This window comes from Vipera berus (genome assembly GCF_964194415.1).
Source record: "Vipera berus genome assembly, chromosome: 1".
Lineage (NCBI taxonomy): Eukaryota > Metazoa > Chordata > Lepidosauria > Squamata > Viperidae > Vipera > Vipera berus.
In genome coordinates, this window is record NC_138202.1 from 52,056,473 (window position 1) to 52,075,732 (window position 19,260).

At 38.8% G+C, this 19,260-nt stretch overlaps 1 protein-coding gene across 5 annotated transcripts in view; it reads right to left on the reverse strand.

Annotated features, from left to right (window-relative positions):
• GPATCH2L (G-patch domain containing 2 like) overlaps nucleotides 1-10,328 on the reverse strand; it is a 45,187-nt gene extending 34,859 nt beyond the window's left edge. For 4 of the 5 annotated variants that reach the window (XR_014028565.1, XM_081344560.1, XM_081344559.1 and 1 more), the window contains exons 1-3: nucleotides 10,233-10,328; nucleotides 8,247-8,911; nucleotides 837-901 (exon numbers count right to left, since the gene is read on the reverse strand). Coding sequence is in view for 4 of the 5 variants with exons in the window: in XM_081344560.1 (XP_081200686.1) it covers nucleotides 837-901; nucleotides 8,247-8,911; nucleotides 10,233-10,304 (802 nt within the window). In the remaining variant the exon portion in view is untranslated. Of the gene's footprint in view, nucleotides 1-836; nucleotides 902-8,246; nucleotides 8,912-9,996 lie in introns of all 5 variants that reach the window. The other variant, XM_081344558.1, reaches the window with a different exon arrangement.
• Nucleotides 10,329-19,260: the final 8,932 nt, after the last annotated feature.

Here is a 19,260-nt window from a genome sequence, read left to right on the forward strand (position 1 = left end):
TTTTGGATAAAAACAGTAAATTTATTTCTTACCCAGACTTGACACCAATGAAATCATTAGATTTATTCTTAGAAGATTCACACAAATTCATTAATCATTTTAGGGGGCTGGTTTAAGATAAATTTATCCCTAAATCCACATATGACAACTAAGTCTTAAATTATAATAATAGGTACTGCATCTTAATCTGTAGACATCTCCATCTCCCACTCAAATGAACCTGTAAGTATCCTTACATAACTCCTTGACATATGTCAGTGCCTTTTACGCCATTTTAAATCTTTTTACATTATTACAGGGATTATAAAGCTACAAACCCACCCACCCCCACCCACCCCAGGTATTACTGAACTGCAACTCACAGCAACCCTCATCACTGGCCATTTTAGTTGAGTGTGTTGAGACTTACAGCTCAGCAAAATACCAAAGGCCACCACAGGTTCATCTTTCTTTAATAAATGGCAGGGGAGGCAAAACGAAGACAGCCTTGCTAGAAGTGATCACTGAAATCCGCATTATTTTTAAAGGCATAATGCTATAGACCCACAACACAGCCCAAAAAGCACAGTTTTATACCATCTGGCAGGTATGCAACTGCTGGAGCTGCAAAAGAATTGCAACAAGCAAAAAAAAACCCAAACAAAAAACCAAACTCCCCAGAGCAATCAGGAATGAATGACTTGTTAGAGCTCAAGGAAGAATCAGAATCCAGCCTTCAAATACTTTACATTTTCTTTCTTTTCTTCTCCTATACAGATTGATCACAATTTCCTGTGCCTGATTTATAATTCAAAGCACTAAAATATAGAAGAAATAGGGACATGACCTATTCTTACCTTGGCGACCTTCATCATTGGTGAAAAGGCCAGTGTCGCTGCTACTGCAAACACTGCTGGTTTCACTGGAAAGGGAACACAAAGAATTAAGTATATATGCATCTCATATATAATTTTTTCTAAGAATAAATTATTTACTGCAACGAAAATTCACACAAACTTTCACAACAACAAAGAATAATGGGATTGCTTTATTCATCTCTACAGTTTGATTAATCCTGACATGGGATTAATCAATGAGCAACACTAAAATGCCCCCCCAAAATTGGGTGGGTGAATATAAAATATATGGAATGAAAAATAACTTAGGAAAATATGCAATAATCTAAAAAGGGGACAAAAGAAAAAATACATGAGTTAATATCATTGGTTTTTACACAAAGTCTTTGACTTACGACCAGAATTGGAAATTGAATTTCTATCACTAAGGAATACAGCTGTAAAGTCCAATATCATGTGACTGTGTTGCTTAGCAACTGCAATCCCAGAAGTCCCAGTTGCTGTCATAACTCAGGACAGACTGGTAAGCAGGAAAGGGTGGGAGTCCCAGTTGCAATGCAGACCACATGGGCACTGCAATGGCCATAACTTTGTAAGTCTTTTTGTTCAGCATCAGCATAGCTTTGAACAGTCACTGAATGGATAGTCATAAGTTGAGGACTACCTGTATACATTGTACATGGTTGGAAAGCAGAAATATACTGGTTTCCAGACTTTTTCCCTCTCCCAGCATAGCAGTACAATCTTCTGGAAAATAAAATGTTAGAAGCTTTGCAATCTGTCAACCTAGTCTGCTATCTCTCTCTCTCTCAAAGAAAAAGAAATTTCCAAAATATGTTGTTGCTGTTAAAGTAATTTTGCAGAAAAAAGGGGCATCCTACACACATATTAGCAGAGAAAAACACAGCAGGCAGTAGAGAAGGGACAGGAGACATTTGGTGTAATGTGTAATGTTTGTATACAGGTAAAGGTTTCCCTGTCCAGTTGTGTCCGGCTCTAAGGTGCAGTGCTCATCTCTGTTTCTAGGCTGAGGGAGCCAGTGTTGCCCAAAGACATTTTCCATGGTCGTGTGGCCAGCATGGAATGCTGTTACCTTCCCACCAAAGTGGTATCTATTTATCTATTCACATTCGCATGCTTTCGAACTAGTAGGTGGGCAGAAGTCTCAAAGGCAAGTTCGCACAAAATGAAATTTTAGATCACCATGGATAATCCCCAGGTTAAGGACAAGTTCCATTCCTAATTAACTCTTTGTTTAAGTCAAATTTGTATGTAAGTCAGAATTCAAATGCTTTCAGGGACTGCTGAAAACAGACTGCACATTAAAGAAATGCCGCAATTTCAACAGTGTGTCGGCTCAAGCAAGAACAACAAGGTATGCCATTTTGAGTAATCGGCAGCACGTTCTTATCTAAGGGTTGTTCTTAAGTCAGACATTCTTAACCCAGAGACTGCCTTCATTAAAAATATAAGGAACAGCATATTAAAAGGAGAATCAATATTACAGAGAATGATGCCAGACTGGAAGCCTGGGTGAGAAAAGATTGCCTCATAACAGAACAAAGCTGGTGCCAAAATAGCCTTCAAGTGAGCAATCTAGAGAGACAGCAAAGCTGCTGAACATCTTCTCACTGACTGCAGCTCACCTAATTAAAATTTTTATGAGAAGACACAGGGACATGATGGAGAATATAAGGTTTAGCCAATCATATGGGTGGATATAGAAACAGCAATCTAAGCTATTTAAATACACTAAAATTTTGGTGCTGCCTTTCAGAACATGTGAAACATGTGAAGCCCTTAGTGATTTTAGGGTTTGTGCATACCCCTTTTGAATCATATTGACTCCTGACCACTGTTTGGACAAATTCTTGGCAAGATTTTTGAAGCAATTTGCCGTTGTTTTCTTCCTTAGGGCAGAAAGAAAGGGACCAGCCTAGCCATCCAGTTGACTTTGTGCCTAACAGAGGACTAGAACCATAGCCTCATAATTTCTAGCCTGGTACCTTAACCACCATACCAAACTATCTCTCTTTAGTAAATTACATCCAGTTAATAACAATAGTTTCCATGAACCCTCCAAGACAGTTACAGTTACAGTAAGTTACAACAAAGAGTAAGCAATGATTCTTTAAGTTATTCAGCATTGTACAATGAACATATAGAGAACATGTCTAAAAATAATTGTAAGGAATAATATATTCTTAGTAGAAAATAACAGACATCTATTAATGGATAATAACAGAAAATGAGCACAACTGATTGGGCATCTACGCAGAAGAATGAATGATATGAGGCACGTTGTACAAGCAAAGGCAACATTACAGATTTTCTCAACCTCACAATTATTTTGTTACTTTTACTAATTAAACTGCTTCAGCTTAGTGTTTCTTAACCTTGGCAATGTTTAAGATGTGTGGACTCCCATAATTCTCCAGTCAATTGAAGCCCACACATCTTAAAGCTATCAAGGTTGAGAAACATTGTTTTAACCACCAGACATCAGATTATTGACTAGATAGAATAAAGGGACACGAATATTATACAGTAACAAATAGGCATTTTTAAAAATGATCATTTATTTTGGAGGAGGGGTAGAAAACAAAACAATTTGCAGGATAACATTGTATTTATATTACATGTGAATGTCTTTTCCATTTATTTCACTGGAAAGGAAGCTAAATTTTGTTTCTGCAAAAATGATAGATCTCCCTGGATAACACATGTATCTCAAATCAATAGCCAGCATTCCAAATACTTAGATAATTATTTCTCTAATAATTATTATGCTTTGTGGTCAGCTTCATATTTTGTAAATAAAAACTAAGCAAGAAAATTAGGTGCCCTTGAATTTCTTTAAACAAAAGAATACACTCCAGCATTCCTTCTGTTTATGTACTGTAGTTACAAATGCCAAGTGTATCTGACAATTCCTTGAAGATCAGATATGTATGACAGCATCTGATTTATATTTACTTATGTTGGGTTATCTTTGTCAGTGTCATTAAAAAGACACTAAAAGGTCCCACAATAATCAGCTCCTAAAACCATCTGTATTTCAGAATTAAATGGTTATGTTCAAAAATAAAAACAGAGGATCTCCCTTTCATAATTACTGAAAAATACAAATATTTAATAAGGATGGGAGACTTAACGCATCATTTGCTCAGTATTATTTTCTTGAGAGCAAAGCCATAGAATGCATTACAGATAGTTCTTGACTTACAACAGTTCATTTAGTGACTGTTCAAAGTTACACCACCACTGGGAAAAGTGACTTATGACCATTTTTCACAGTTACAAACATTGCAACATCCCCATAATCATATGATCAAAATTTAGATGCTTGGCAGTATTTATGACCTTTGCTATGACCCAAGGTTCAGTAATCACCTTTTATGACCTTCTGACAAGCTAAGTCAATGGGGAAACCAGATTCACTTAACAACTGGATTACTAACTTATCAACGGCAGTGATTCACTTAAGAGCTGTGGCCAGAAATATCGTAAAACGGGGCAAAACTCACTTAACAATCACTTAACAACAAACATTTTGGGCTCCATTGTGATTCTAAGTCAAGGACTAACTATATGGCAGCAAACACCAGTAGGTCCTCTAAAACAGAGTTCTCCAACCTTTCCGGGCTCGGGGAACGAAGGGAAGGAGAACAGCTTCAAAATTGGTGTGTGCACGCGCACACAAGGAGCCACGCACACTGATGCAGCACTAGTGGCACCGTGCGCATGCCCAAACAGCCACGCAAACCACCCGGGATAGCAGCGCATGCACAAATGGGCTGCAGACACCCACTCTGCGCTAGCATTCCCATTCGCACCTGTGCACGTGCACAAACAGGGCTGCGGGCGGTAGCACGAGTGGGGAGGAATGTGAGCCCACGCGTGCACACACCAGCCAGCCTTTTCCGTGGCCCGCTGGCCAAGAGCCCACAACCCGTTCCCGGGCCGTGGACTGTAGGTTGGGGACCTCTACTCTAAGATTGCCCAAGATCAACTTGCTTCAAACGATAATCATACATTTCTCTTTTGTTAACATCAGGGTTGCACAATTTGGTGATAGAGTTGGAGTTAGGAGGAGCACCTCTAAATTGCATGTCAGGCACAGCACTATAAAGAGGAATAAACTTATATAAAAATGTCTATAAAATGATTGAGGGACAACAATAAAACAGTAATATTATATCATATAATTTGTGCAATTATTTAATTGTTAAATGTAAACTCACAGTGATTTTTGTTCTCATTTCTCAATAAAAGATGTGAGCAAAACAAAATGACAACTTGTCCTTTTATAAATTCTACTATACATCTACTTACAAGTCTTAAGTAGATAGGAGGTAGCAGGACAAGACAGTATTAAGTAATTAGCAACCAAATCGTAGTGCATAAGGGTCTGCGGTTTTCACATGTATGGTTTATACAGGTTTGTTTTGGAAGTATGATACTACCAAATCCTCAGATAGGATGAAACAAAAATAAAGTGACTAAGCCTCATTTCTCACTTTACTCACCCAAAGATCATATAAAATAAGCTGCGTTGTTTTCACATTAAATTCTTACTGGAAAGTTCACAGTTCCTTAGTACAAGCCATACAGTCCAGTAAGCACTGATTAATGACCTCCAGTTACAAAGAAGGCCACTTGCCTTAACCAGAAAATAATGAATGCTATTGATCCAACAAGCTACTGCTATAGAGTTATTGATCACCCAATCTTTGGTTAAAACGGTCTTCATTTAGCAATTGCACTGTTGCCAACACCTGGACCAAAGCATGCCTGTAATTAAATAGTGCAGAAGAGTTAAAGTGAGAGGTGATGGACAGATCTCAGCTCTCCTCCATTCAGTTATGCTTCTGAGCTATTGTTTGTGTCAAGAAGAGTATTGATTTTCTATAAAAATAAGAAAACAAGAGGCACAGAGGGGGTGCAGAAGGTCAGGCTGGGCTGAAGAAGGAGGGGGAGGCTAAACACTCCATCTCTGTCACTTGCTCTGTCACCAAACAGGCAAACACTCAAACCTCTTTATCCAAGTTCTCAAGTAGCCACTTCAGGCTGCAGCTTATATTCTTCACATCAGAGAGAAAAGAAAATAAGCTAAAAAAAACCCAAGAAGCAAGTTAATGGTTTAAGTCTCAGATTTGACACACTATGAAACACATATAAACAGTTTGTTTGGCCCATAGGAATAAAATTAATAGGTAACAAAATACTATTAATGTGAACTAATCTTGGATATATTTTTCCTACTGGTCCCTCCCAAATGTAACTGACAACTTTACAGACTTAATAGGTAGACCTGTTTTAGACTCCATGCATGCTTTGCTAAAATACTATAGAATGACCCCTACTGAATGCTGTGAACTTACTTATTTTGATTAAGGGTGCAGAGGAATTAAGATGGGTATCTTTGCTCATCTAAGAGAATTCAGAAAAAGTCATACCTCAACTAATCTCTTCCTGGCTGATTATGGATTACTAAATCTAGCATTCTTCTGAATATCGAAAATAACGACATGTTATTCAGGACTGAATCACTAAATATACTGCCCACTCGGTGTTATCCACCTTATTTGACCTCTTGCTGTCAAAAGAAGAACTGAAAGCCTCTGCTTTCCGAACAGTTCCCTGAACAGGAAACAGGAAAGAAAAACAATATACTGTAATCCATATAGGACCAAAAAAAAAATGAAAAGCACATAAGAAGGGAGAAGATGGATAAATGGTGGTTTAATATGGTACTAGTATGTGTATCCTGAACTACTATTTCTAATACATATTGAAAATCAATCATTAAAATCAGTTCAAAGAGACACAACCCAGGTGACAATCTTTTTGTGGAATTCTATCAAATAATTCAAAATTCACTTTACAAGCCATGGAAAACACTTCTACTTCATCAGTATCCTAATGATGCCCTCTTTTTAGTTCTATCAAAAATTCTTCCATTATTCCATAAGCTCTGAATGCTCCAAATGTATAGATTATTAAGAAAGATTTTACTCATCATATCTGACTACATCATACCATTCACATGTTCAATCAAAATGTAGTAAAATAGTTTTGAGATACGTTAGCATTCAATGAAGTCCAAATAAAAGTGTACCCAAATAAATACACTCAGATAATACTATCAAAGTTATTCCAGAAACTACAATATCTTCCAAGGCCTTAGAAGCTTAGGACATAATGGAAGAACCAATAGGGCCTCTTCTTCTAAACAACTTCTAAGCCTCAATCAATTGCTCACATCTTTTATAACTGATGACAAGAAACTGCTCAATTAAAAGCAGCACGTTGTTGGAGATGAATGGTTTAAGGCAGGGGTAGGCAACCTTGGCTCTTTTATGACTCATAGACTTCAACTCCCAGAATTCCTGAGCCAGCCATGCTGAGGGGAAGGGAGAGGTTTCCAAGCTAAGCCCTGCTGGCTCAGGAATTCAGGGAGTTGAAGTCCACGAGTCACAAAAGAGCCAAGGTTGCCTACCCCTGGTTTAAAGGAATGCATGCAGTACCATTTCTTCTCTCAATCTTCCTGCAAGTGAAGAAAGGCCAACAATTACATGAACCTTGACTTAATATTACAAGTTGCTGAACTCCATCTAGAACAGGGGTGTCAAAGTGCCGGCCCGCAGGCCGGATGCGTCATCCAGAAGCTGAGCCCACCCCATTGCCGGCAATGGCAAAACTCTCCCAAAATGTTGCACGTCACATGACATCACGAGTTTGACATGTCTGATCTAGAACCTATTATTCAGAACCAAAAGCAATTCATCTTAAAAGAAGATGCAAGTTATATGCCTAGAGCAGGGGTAAGCAACCTTGGCTCTTTTATGACTCGTGGACTTCAACTCCCAAAATTCCTGAGCCAGCATGGCTCAGCTTGGAAACCTCTCCCTTCCCCTCAGCATGGCTGGCTCAGGAATTCTGGGAGTTGAAGTACATGAGACATAAAAGAGCCAAGGTTGCCTACCCCTGGCCTAGAGCAATAGAGAGCATTCTATATTCTCATTCAACATCCTTTAATTAGACTGTGATGCTTAATTACAACTGATACTTGTTTCACACAAATCAAAATAGCAGCATTCCTCTTGGAACATCTCCATTTCAACATCAACAAATCACTTTTTAGAAAATAATGCTTAAAATAATGCTGACTAAAGACTAAACACACTTTATTTTCTTCTTAACAAACGATGGATATTAGCCTCACACAAAATACTGGTCTACACAAGTATGCCCTGCAAAACAGCTTTCCATAAATTATGTGAGAAGATTGGGTTAAGGTAGTCTAATGAAATGGGGAACTACATAAAGGAAAGAACCACTACTTGCAAAGAAACAAAGTAAAATATTAGCACCTCAGGTAAGGGAAGAAAGGCCTAGACATCTCACCATTCTGACATGTTTTCATCAGAACCCTGTTTCTGTTCATCTGCTTCACACTCCATCCTTTCATTCCTTCCCCCTTTGCTGAGGAAGGCCCTTGTCTCTGCTGACTCACAAAGTCCCCGGCCAGTTGATGTCCAGGGAGCATTCTCCTTCCAACGGGAAAGGCGCTGCTTTTTAGCCGATTTGAATCTGCAACCCTTCTCATAAGTCCATTCCGATACTCGGAGTTTCTGCTGAAGGCTAGCTGCCACTTCTGATGTCACACGCTTAACTTTTCGACGGCGCCTCAAGGGTCGACAAGGCGCATTCTCAGTGAAAGAGTCTGATTCGTGCCATGAGTGTTGCTTATTCTTGAGAGCTGTGCTGAGAGTTGGATGTTTGGCTACTGCCATGTCATCAGAGTCACTAAAGTAAGCAGTTAGCACTTCCCGGCAGTCTTCCACAACCTCTTCTAGGCTGGATTCTGAGGCCCCACTATAGCAGCAAGCATGTTCCACTTGGTGTGTAAGGTCTGAACGCCGCTTGCGTCCCCGTCTCTTACGAAGCTGCCGACGCTGCTGCCTTGGGCTCAGAGTCATTTCTTCCCATAATTCATCCAGCTTGTTCTGTTCTGAGGTTTGCTCAAGAGCTGAGGCCAAATCATGTACTAGCTCATCCATCAGCAATGTCTACCAAAATAAAAAGTACACAATTAAATCAGTCATGTTGCATGTCATCACAATAATAGAATTTATTTCCAAGTGACATATTTTCAAAAAATTACTTTGGGTTAGCTTTACTTTTTAAAGAAAGAAAGAATAAAAAGAAGATATAGTTAATCTATATTGTGTTACTATTTCCAGGACTATCTTAATAGTTAATACAGGTGTCAACATGGCCTCTGTACCATATATTTCAATGCCTTCTTTTGACAGAGAACAAATGCTGAACCTAAAGATAACGCTTAAGAAGGTCTTCTGCTTAGTCTTTTTAAGATGACGGAGGACTGTGAGAATGGCTCTAAAACCCACTTCAGACTAATAACCCAAACTCTGTGTATTCCATTTCTGCAGAAAGTCACTTAGATGTATTATACAACAGTAATACCTATCTGTTTATAAGCGTCTCTCAGGCTAAACTATTCTATAGAATTAAAGAAGAAAGAGACCCTATGAATCGGTCTAAAATCCACGATGTCACCTCGGGAAGAAAACAACAATAACAGAAGGGACAACGTCGATAAAGGAAATGAGTTAGCAAAATTATAACAAGGGGAGAATGCAACAGCTTAAGAATACAACAGCGTCTACTTTCTCCGAGACACACTGCCTTGAGAAATCGAGAGAGAATGGTTACAAGGAAGTGGCACATTTCTTTCCTTTCTCTAATCAAACTATTACCAAACTGGTGTCCGAATTACTGATAGCTAGCTTATAAAATGGTAGAGGACAGGAAGGCCTGGAGGAACATTGTCCATAGGGTCGCGATGGGTCGGACACGACTTCGCAACTAACAACAACAGCTTATAAAAAAAGATCGTCGCTGCGATAAGAGCGACTCTCCCCATTCTATTGACCGGACCACCAGAGACCGTTGGAAAACAAGCAACCTTGCCCGTGTCGGGCAAGGTTGCTTGTTTTCCAACGGTCTCTGGTGGTCCGGTCAATAGAATGGGGAGAGTCGCAGACAGCCCCGAGAGGGTAAAGAAACGATGACCCGCCCACCATCTCCCCTCCAAACAGACCGGGGGAGGGGGAGAGGCTGGGTGCATCACCTGCTGCTGGAGAGCAATAGCCGAAAGCATCGAGCTGTCTTCTGCCACCGGACGACAAGGATCTTTCGTCCGATCCAGCGGGGGCGCTTGCTCTATTCCGCCCCCGGCTCTCTCGCCCAAACCTTCCCTCCCCTCCCCGCGCCCCCGCTGTTTTCCCCGGGCTGCCGACCGTCCCAAAACGCGGGTTGCACCCCCTCTCCCGCTCCCCTGGAGCTCGTCAGGCCTCCTTGACCCACCCCGGCAGTTCCCCCTTTCGTCTCCGCGGCTGGGCCAGCGACGCTCGGCGTCGGACGCTCCCCTTCGCGCATCGGCTAAACTCAACTCGGCTCCCGCCACCAACCTCCCCAACTCCTTCACCACAACCACCGCTCTAGGCCTTCCCGGCTCGGCACGGAGTCAGCTCCAAAAAAAAAACACGCTTCCGGTCCTCGGAGGGGGGGGGAAGGCATTTCCTCCTCTTCCGGAAACCTTGACGTCACCCCTCGCCTCGGTGCCAGCGACCGGGCGGGGCGCTCGGGACGGGGCGACGCTTGGCGAGGGAGCCCCCCGTTGCTCTGCCGCCCTTCGGCGACTTCCCCCCCCCCGTTGGCCGAAGGCTCTTCGCTTGTTCGCTCGGTCTCCGGTTGACACCTCACCGCGGGGAACTCGTGCCTGCTTTTGTTGAAGAAACGCCTATATCAGGGGTAGGCAACCTCGGCTTTTATGACTCATGGACTTCAACTCCCAGAATTCCTGAGCCAGCATAGCTGGCTCAGGAATTCTGGGAGTTGAAGTCCATGAGTCATAAAAGAGCCGAGGTTGCCTACCCCTGGCCTATATGAATCCGGCGGGATTTTACATTTGAGAAAGGGCGATTCTCAACAAGAGAGAGAGCAAAACTCGGGACACGCCACGTGAAAGCCGAGGGAGACTGGCAGTCTCGTCCGGAAAGGCGTCTTCGTGATCTCCCAGGAAGGGCGCGTCCGTGTAAACAACTCGGGCGCCACAATCATTTCTGTCCGGTTGCGTTAAAATACGCGAGCGCCCCTTTCACAGTTATTGAAGTGTCAGGTGTATTCGTGCCGTGTCTCAACCTGAAGGGAGTTGCAGGCACCAAAAGCCCCGGCTCTTCTCGTTTTGTTTCTGCCGCAGCAGACGCAATGCCAGCCCCTTTCTAGATACAGAGCGTTTCGACGCTAAATAACCAGACCCAACTTGGCTTAAGTAGGTGTTGTATCTCCCCCTCCTCCCGCCCTTTAAGTGATGATGGCTATTTACTCCCGAGTTGTTTTACATTTTACGAGTAGGCAATAGTAAATCATTTACCTAAGACTCTCGCCAAAAAAAAAGCATCTAGCCTTGAAGCCTTCAGGTATCCAATCATTTCTGAAGTCTTTAGTTTTTATTTATCACAGAGGGATCATTCTCCAGTGGAATATATTCATACGTGATGCTCTTTTTTAGGTAGGACTTCAGTATACAGCTATACTGGGGAGGGGGGGGGTTAAAGTAACTCACATTTTCATTTACTATGCACACATTTCATTTGTATGTCTTTTTCTCCAATGAGAAAAAAAGGTCCTTTCAAATAGATTGCTGCCTCCTTAAACCATAAACGAAGCTGGTGTGATACTGTAATTAAATGACTAGGTTAGGGACAATTCAAATCCCTTCATGAAATTCACTGGGTGACTGTAAACTAGTTCTCAGTCTTTTTGCCACTCTCTTGATAAATTGAAATTTGAAATGTTATTTTATCACACGTAAATCCTAGCAGTCTCTGAATTAATCCAGAGTACAACTAGGAGTACCCCTCTAAACATGGTTTTGGAAAACTAAAGCATTTATTTGCACATATTCTCAGTGCTCTGTTTTATAAAACGTTAAAGATAAGATCTCACAAGTTTTTAATATTCAGAGATAAATCCTGAGATTTCAGTTGAAAATGTCAGACATCTTACAGAATCTTGGTTTTGGATGACTTTAGCATTGTGTAAGAACCTGAGATTCTTGAGGATAAGAATGCCAAAACACTAAATGTAGTCTCACAATGTTTAACTATTATGATTAATTATTATTTTCTGGTGTCTGAAAAAATTACCATGTTCTATCCTCGCCATTTTAGTCAGCACATGTTTAAGTTTCTACAGGGTTATTTACAAAGTTGTATTAACATTTTTGTCCATAATTAAGTGTTCAGACTCCCTGAACTACTGGCCATGTTCGCATGAAATATTCATTCAATTATTTTTACTATGATTTACTCAGTCTGGGTCTGAGCTTGCACAAAACTGCAGTTGAATAATCATGATTCATTCTGTCATACAAATACAACCACAAGATAGGATATAGTTTGCTACTTTTAATTCGTTAACAAGGTTTAATTAGTCACCTTACTGGTGAGATGGACTGCATATAAATTAAATAAATAAAATCAGCCCATTGTTTCCTAAATCATCAATCTGATGCCACATTTATTTGGAGTATTCAGATATCTTCTAAAATGTTTCATATGTTATTTGTTGACATCTAAATGAATATATTTTTTTGAAGATTAAGGTTAAGATGGCCATGGGGCAAAAATGCCAATTCAGTGGCATTCCTAAAGAGTCCAAGGCATTGTTGGATAAAGGAGTTATAAAGATTTGTATTGATGGTAAAGGACAAGGCAACTCCATCATTGGCATGAAGACTATTCGCATTTTAGTACTAATTACATTACACTAATTAAGCTTGAGCACTCAGTGCTGTGCATCCTGAGCCTTTGGAATATCTGCTGTTGTCAAAGGGGGCTCTCAATAGCTGAAGGGAGAACATCTTGCTTAGTATGTTTTATATTCCTCTTAAAATCTGCCTGCTAAAGTTATTAATAAAGCTTACATTCTCCTGATTCGCTGGTTTCATTGTCTCTGAATCCTCAAAGAATCAATTGTTTGGTACCTGGCCACTGCCTGACTCTTGACAAAACATTACTATGCTCCTAAACTTCATATCCCCTACCTGATTTATTGTTGTGTACCTTCACTTGCTTCAGGATATGAACTTCTTATTTATAAATTTACCAGTGAGAAGTTCACTAACCTCTAGCCTTTATATAAATTAAGTAACATTCCTCCATATTGAAATTATGTCATGCAGGTATTGACTCACTTAAAATTTATATTTTCTATTGGAATTTATCTTTCATTCTTGGCAAGCTACACATGAAAGTTGTTGCCTTCTTTATCATGACTAAGATTCATGTGACTTATACAATATGTGTTGTTTTTGTTTTGAGTCACTACTCTCTGCATGTGTTTGTTTTTATCTTGCACTCACAAGGTTTTGAAAGAATTCTCTCTTACATCAGTAGGGCTAATTTTGTCTATATTGAGTATGAGACTAACAGGAAGGAAATAGTGTTAAATTAAAATATGTTCAGAAAATGTCCATTTAGGTATGTATTATTAATCTGGGATTGCACATATTATTTTATTTAATATTTTTATATACTGCTAGCCATTCAGAATTTTTGTAGTGCATTGGACAGTCATACAATTCCACTAATAAGTAAATATAAATAAGGCAGTGGTTTTCAGAAAATCCAATTATATCCAATGTGCATACAAGGAAACTAAATGAGCATTTAGCCACCAGTCTTTCCTCCTGCTTCAGACTGTTTGCCTAATTTTAATTGCTTGAAGTGTCACATGAAATCATGCATATATCATTAATGAATCAAGTTAATTGTAAAATAGAGAATTTGTAAAAGTATAAAATTACTCCTAAATAAAGATCTTTAGTGATATCTTTGGGCTGTGAAATACTAACTTATAATTGAAATTTGAAGGTTTTTTTTTCAAAGCTCATTTTTCAGCATATTAAGTACATTTGATTGAATGCAGTGATAGCACTTCCACCCCTCTGCTACAATTTCATGATTAATATCTCAGTGCCATAGCTTATCCACGAACTTCTGTTTTCATTATAAAGTTTTCCCCTGCTAGTTGTGTTCAACTCTAGGAGGCAGTACTTATCATATTTGATAAGCACTTATTCACAGCCAGTGTTATCTGAAGATGCTTTCATGGTCATGTGGCTGGCCTGACTATATGTGGAAGGTGCCCAGAATGCTGTTACCTTTCCACCAAAGTAGTACCCATTTATCTACTTGCATTAACATGCTTTTGAACTGCTAGGTTGGTAGGAGCTTGGACAAGTAAAGGAAGCTCACTCCATCGTGCAGTACTTGGGTCTTGAACTGCCAACAAGCCTTAACTGCTTGACTGCCACACCCCCATTATATAATTATACATGTATTTTTTTCTGCTCTTATGTCTAGCTATGCTTTCTTCTTGTGCAACAATACTTGCAACTCTCTCTTCCAATTCCTCTCTTATTTATAAACTTATTTGATCTAATCCATTCAGATTAGAAATGAAATGTCAAATAAAATGAGTTTTGCATCCTCTTCTGCTTTATTTACTACAGTTCAACATTCTAGTCACCAAAAGTCATAACAATGTGGTGGGCAGACATACAAATTGAAATATTTTTTTAAAAAAAATCTGCTTTAGCATTCTTCTTTATGACCCTTCTCTTAACTTTTAATCCATGTAACAGTAGAAAGCAATATCAATTCATGTTAAGAATAGAGGGTCATTAACAATATATGAGAGGCAGTGCCTCAATCTTTTTTTACATGTTAAATATTAATATACAGCATTTCATTCATCTACTAATTTGGGAGTTTTAGTCAAAGAAAATAATCAGATTGGCTTAACAAAATTTGTTTATAAATCCACACTAGGGTTTCAAGCCTGTATTTTTATTAGCTTCTTACTCTTAATATACTGTATATATTCCATTGGTCTTCTGGCTTGGCTTCACATGCTAATATATAATGTGTTCAGGTTTACACAAGGAGATTACCTATTTCATAAGAACAGAAATTCATATAGGAATAAATACTGGTTTAGTGCAGAGAAGCAAATGCCTAGAGGTTGTTTTAATGGTTGCATAACATTTCAATCAGAGATGTTGTTTCAATCTTTCAAATTGTATTCTTCAACAGTGAATCAGATAAATATGAAATGATGCATGATTAAACTTTCCACAAAGCAATGTATTTGAAAATGAAGTTTGGATTCAGAAAAAATTCAAACAGTAGCATTGCTCTTTGCATTTAGAAAATATTTAATTTTCATTATTAATATTTAATTCTTTAAAATAATTCAGTTCTGTCTTTCTGACCTGGAAAGATATCTCCAAAATAGCTACTGGCACACACAATTATTGTGGTGATGGTTGTTTTTGTTATATTTCATCTTTCTGCAAAAAGGGCACCTGTGGGTTACAAACATTTTTTTAGAAAAAGAAATCAGAACAGTTAAAATCACCATTAACTAATTTAAAAAAAAATGACTGGATAACAAAAACTCCTTAAAGAAATAAAAAGCATTAAATATATATTTAGTTGTTCATAAGTCAACTTTTAATACTTGTTTTATCAACTAATGGAATGTATCAATGGCAATCTCAATTTACTGTATTATAAAAGATGAGTGTTACCTAGAGATAATACTCTAACATCACAGACGTTTAGGAGTCATGGCTGGGCTCACATTTTACATTAATTCATAATTCATTTTTTTAAATATTCCACAGTGGCAGGTTTCACTCACCTTGCTAATTAGAAAATAAGCCACATTATGACTTAGCATGAAGAATATACCAAACTGAGTATCTAGGAAGATACATGTTTTAAATTAACAAATCAGTTCATTTAGATTGCTACTTTTTATACAAACAGATTATGTTACACAGACTTGTCACATCAGAAAATACCCCAATATATGCTGACTTCTCATGTTTTCAATTAACATTAAATTTTAGAACTGCATATTTACCACTGCTGTTAAATATGGTTCTTCAGATACTACAAGAAAAGTATTAGGTGTGTAAATTCCTCCAATATCTTTTGATGTACATTATTTTACTAATTTTCCCATAACCTCCTGCCTTTCTTCTTTTATATCTTCCTTATTTGTGCCTTCTCAACCCTGTTTATTTCCTGTACCTCATATATTTAACTTACATTGACTGAGCCACAGAACTTGAGGTATGCTCTGACCAGTGCAGAATATAGCGTAACTATTACTCCATTGATTTGACAGCATGACTTCTTCCTTCCTTCCTTGGATTCTTGGAATCTGCTTCATGTGCAGGCACTGTTTCTGAGTATCAGTGATATAAAATATCTTTTACTGTAGTAGACTATGAAAACACACTCTATTTTTGGATAGAATTGCAATCCCCCAGGCAATGCAGACAAATCATTTGGGATTGATTGTAAACCAGCCATTGCTGCCCTACTATATATCCAGATTGTACAGTGACTATTACAAAAAGTGCATTTCCATAGTACTGCTACTAGCATGCCATAGTTCTTCCCTGAAGGGCACTAATCAAAGTTAAAATTAATTTGGGCTAACTTTGAAGAGTGTTTGCAAACTGCATCTGATGCAAAATGCTTTTCAGATCATATAAAGCCTTTTCAGCATACTAGATTTCTGATGTGTTCAGTTGGTTGGGACAAAAGGATCTGGACTGGGAGAAGTTAATAAAATCATTGTTCCATAAGAATATTTGAAGCTGGCATGTCTAGCAATGTCTCCTACCTTTCCCAGGCACAGTGCTTGGACTTAGCTATAAAAGATCCTACTTAGATTCTGAAGAGCTGTAGAATAAGTGATATGCTTTGTGGGCATCCTAGTAGACTGGAGATTATTCATGAGCCAGCAGTGTTCTGTAACAGCCCAAGAACCCATGTAGCAGCCCAAGAACTCATGGACTACATCAAGAGAGGTATAATGTTGTTGTTATTATGGAGAACTAAAGTTCCACTCTATGCTGCATTTGTCAGACTACATTCTGATATATAATTCTATTATATATATATATATATATATATATATATAATTCTAGTGGTCACAATACAAGAATGATGCTGAGGAACCATAAAAAAATGCAGAGCAGAGCAATGAAGATGGTAAGGGGATTGGAAACTGAATCCTATTAGGAACAATTAAAGGAACTGGGTAGAATTAACTTGAAGAAAAGAAGACAACAGGAGATGGTAATTGTTATGTAGCCAGTTCTTTGCAGGCATTGAGCGAGACAGCAGGTTCAAACAGCAACAGGCTTTATTGAAGGGCAGAACATAACAGAAGCAATATAGGAGCTGCTGCGCAACTATTTATATGGTTGGCCGATAGGTGGTGACCAATAGGTTTAAAGCAGTGGCTTCCCACCCAAAGACCTACTTAGCCAGCTGTAGACAACCAGTCTAGGCGCCCCAGCAACTGTTACAAACATACACTTGAACTAAGCAGTTAACAAGCAGTACAACTTAAGCAAACACTTACAGCATATAAAGGCCATAGATTACACCCCTTCCCCCTGGATAGCACACACATTCATTTGGTTACAAAATCTTGTAGGTACTTGGGGGGTCTTCGTGCTTGTTCGGAGCGTAAGGGGGTTGCCAGAATCTCCCGGTCTACCGGTTTGCCTGCCATGCTGGATAGACCCAGGCTTTGCAGTTCGGTGGAGTCAAAACAACTCGACTCCCTTTGGCTGGCCTGTCCCGGTCAGCCCAAACCAAAGTCTAAAGGTGCCGCAAAATTGGCAGGGCTGCTACTGGGTGTCGGATGACTGTCCGGCCCCTGTGGTCCAGTCGGGGGATGTGCTTTTATGTGCTTTGACAATCATCTTGGTCTTATTTCTGTTTATTCGCAGTCCGGCAACCTCACTATCTAAATATGGTGAGGTTGCCGGACTGCGAATAAACAGAAATAAGACCAAGATGATTGTCAAAAATATGACTAATAAACAAAAAGAAAATCTGGCTGGAATCATGGATATAGAAATAGTCAAGAAAATAAAATATCTAGGGATTAATACTACGGCTAGATGCACCTCACTCAAAAAAGATAATTATGATAATGTAGTGAATCAAATAAAAGGTGATCTGGAAAGATGGGGAAATCTAAAACTCTCATTATTGGGAAGAATCGCTGTCATTAAGATGAATATTCTGCCTAAAATCCTGTTTCTGTTTCAGAATATCCCAATACAACTCAATTCTAAGTTTTTTCGAAATTTGAATAAATTATCATTAAATTTTGTTTGGCAGGGGAAAAAATCAAGAATTAAATTGAAATATTTACAGGACACGTAGGAAAATGGGGGTTTTGGATTGCCAGACTGGGAATTATATTACCACGCCGCGGCTCTGAGTTGGATTAGAGAATGGGTAATTTTGAGAAATAGAAGACTATTAACTTTAGAGGGTCACGATTTGCAATATGGCTGGCATGCTTTCCTATGGACGGAAAAACAAGGTCTCTTCTCACATTTTCAAAAACATCGGATCAGGCAAGCGTTACTTAATACCTGGAAAAAAATTAGATCTCACAATTACACTAAAGTGTAATTGGCTATCCACCCTTGAAGCGATTGTTTACCCAAATCTATTTGATTTGGGTAACATAATTTCATACAAGGATATTCTGAATGAGGAGGGGGAATTGAAACTTAGGAATGAACTAGAATTACAAGGTATAAAACTCGATTGGTGGGCCTACTTACAAATCCAATCAAGATTTAGGAAGGATAAAAAAGAATGGGGGATATATACCTCTGAAACAGCATTGGACAAAATATTATTGGGCCCAGACTCCAAACAAATAAAGAATTTATATAAATTGCTTTTGGGATATAAGCTGTTTGAAGAGCAAGTGAAGGATCCCATGTTGATTTGGGCTAACAATTTAGGACATAACATTGATTTAGGTACTTGGCAAACAATTTGGGACAGAAATAAAAGGATAACACTGGCCTCATCGTATAAAGAAAATTTATTTAAAATGTTTTATCGATGGCATCTTCCCCCAGCCCGTCTAGCAAAAATGTATACAACAGCATCTCCCAAATGTTGGAAGTGCTCTGAAGAGATAGGCACATACTTCCATACATGGTGGTCTTGCAGTAAAACACAAAAATTTTGGAGAATGATTTGGACTTGGCTGAAAGAAATATTAAAACAAGATATTGAGTTTAGTCCAGAATTTTTCTTGTTGGGAATTACGAAAGAGAAGTATCCTAAAGATGTGCTATATTTAACGATCCATATTATCACAGCAGCTAGAATGTCATTTGCGCAAAAATGGAAAAAGAATGAGATCCCAGGAGAAAAAGAGGTTATTAGGAAAATTTGGGATTGCGCAGAAATGGACAAACTAA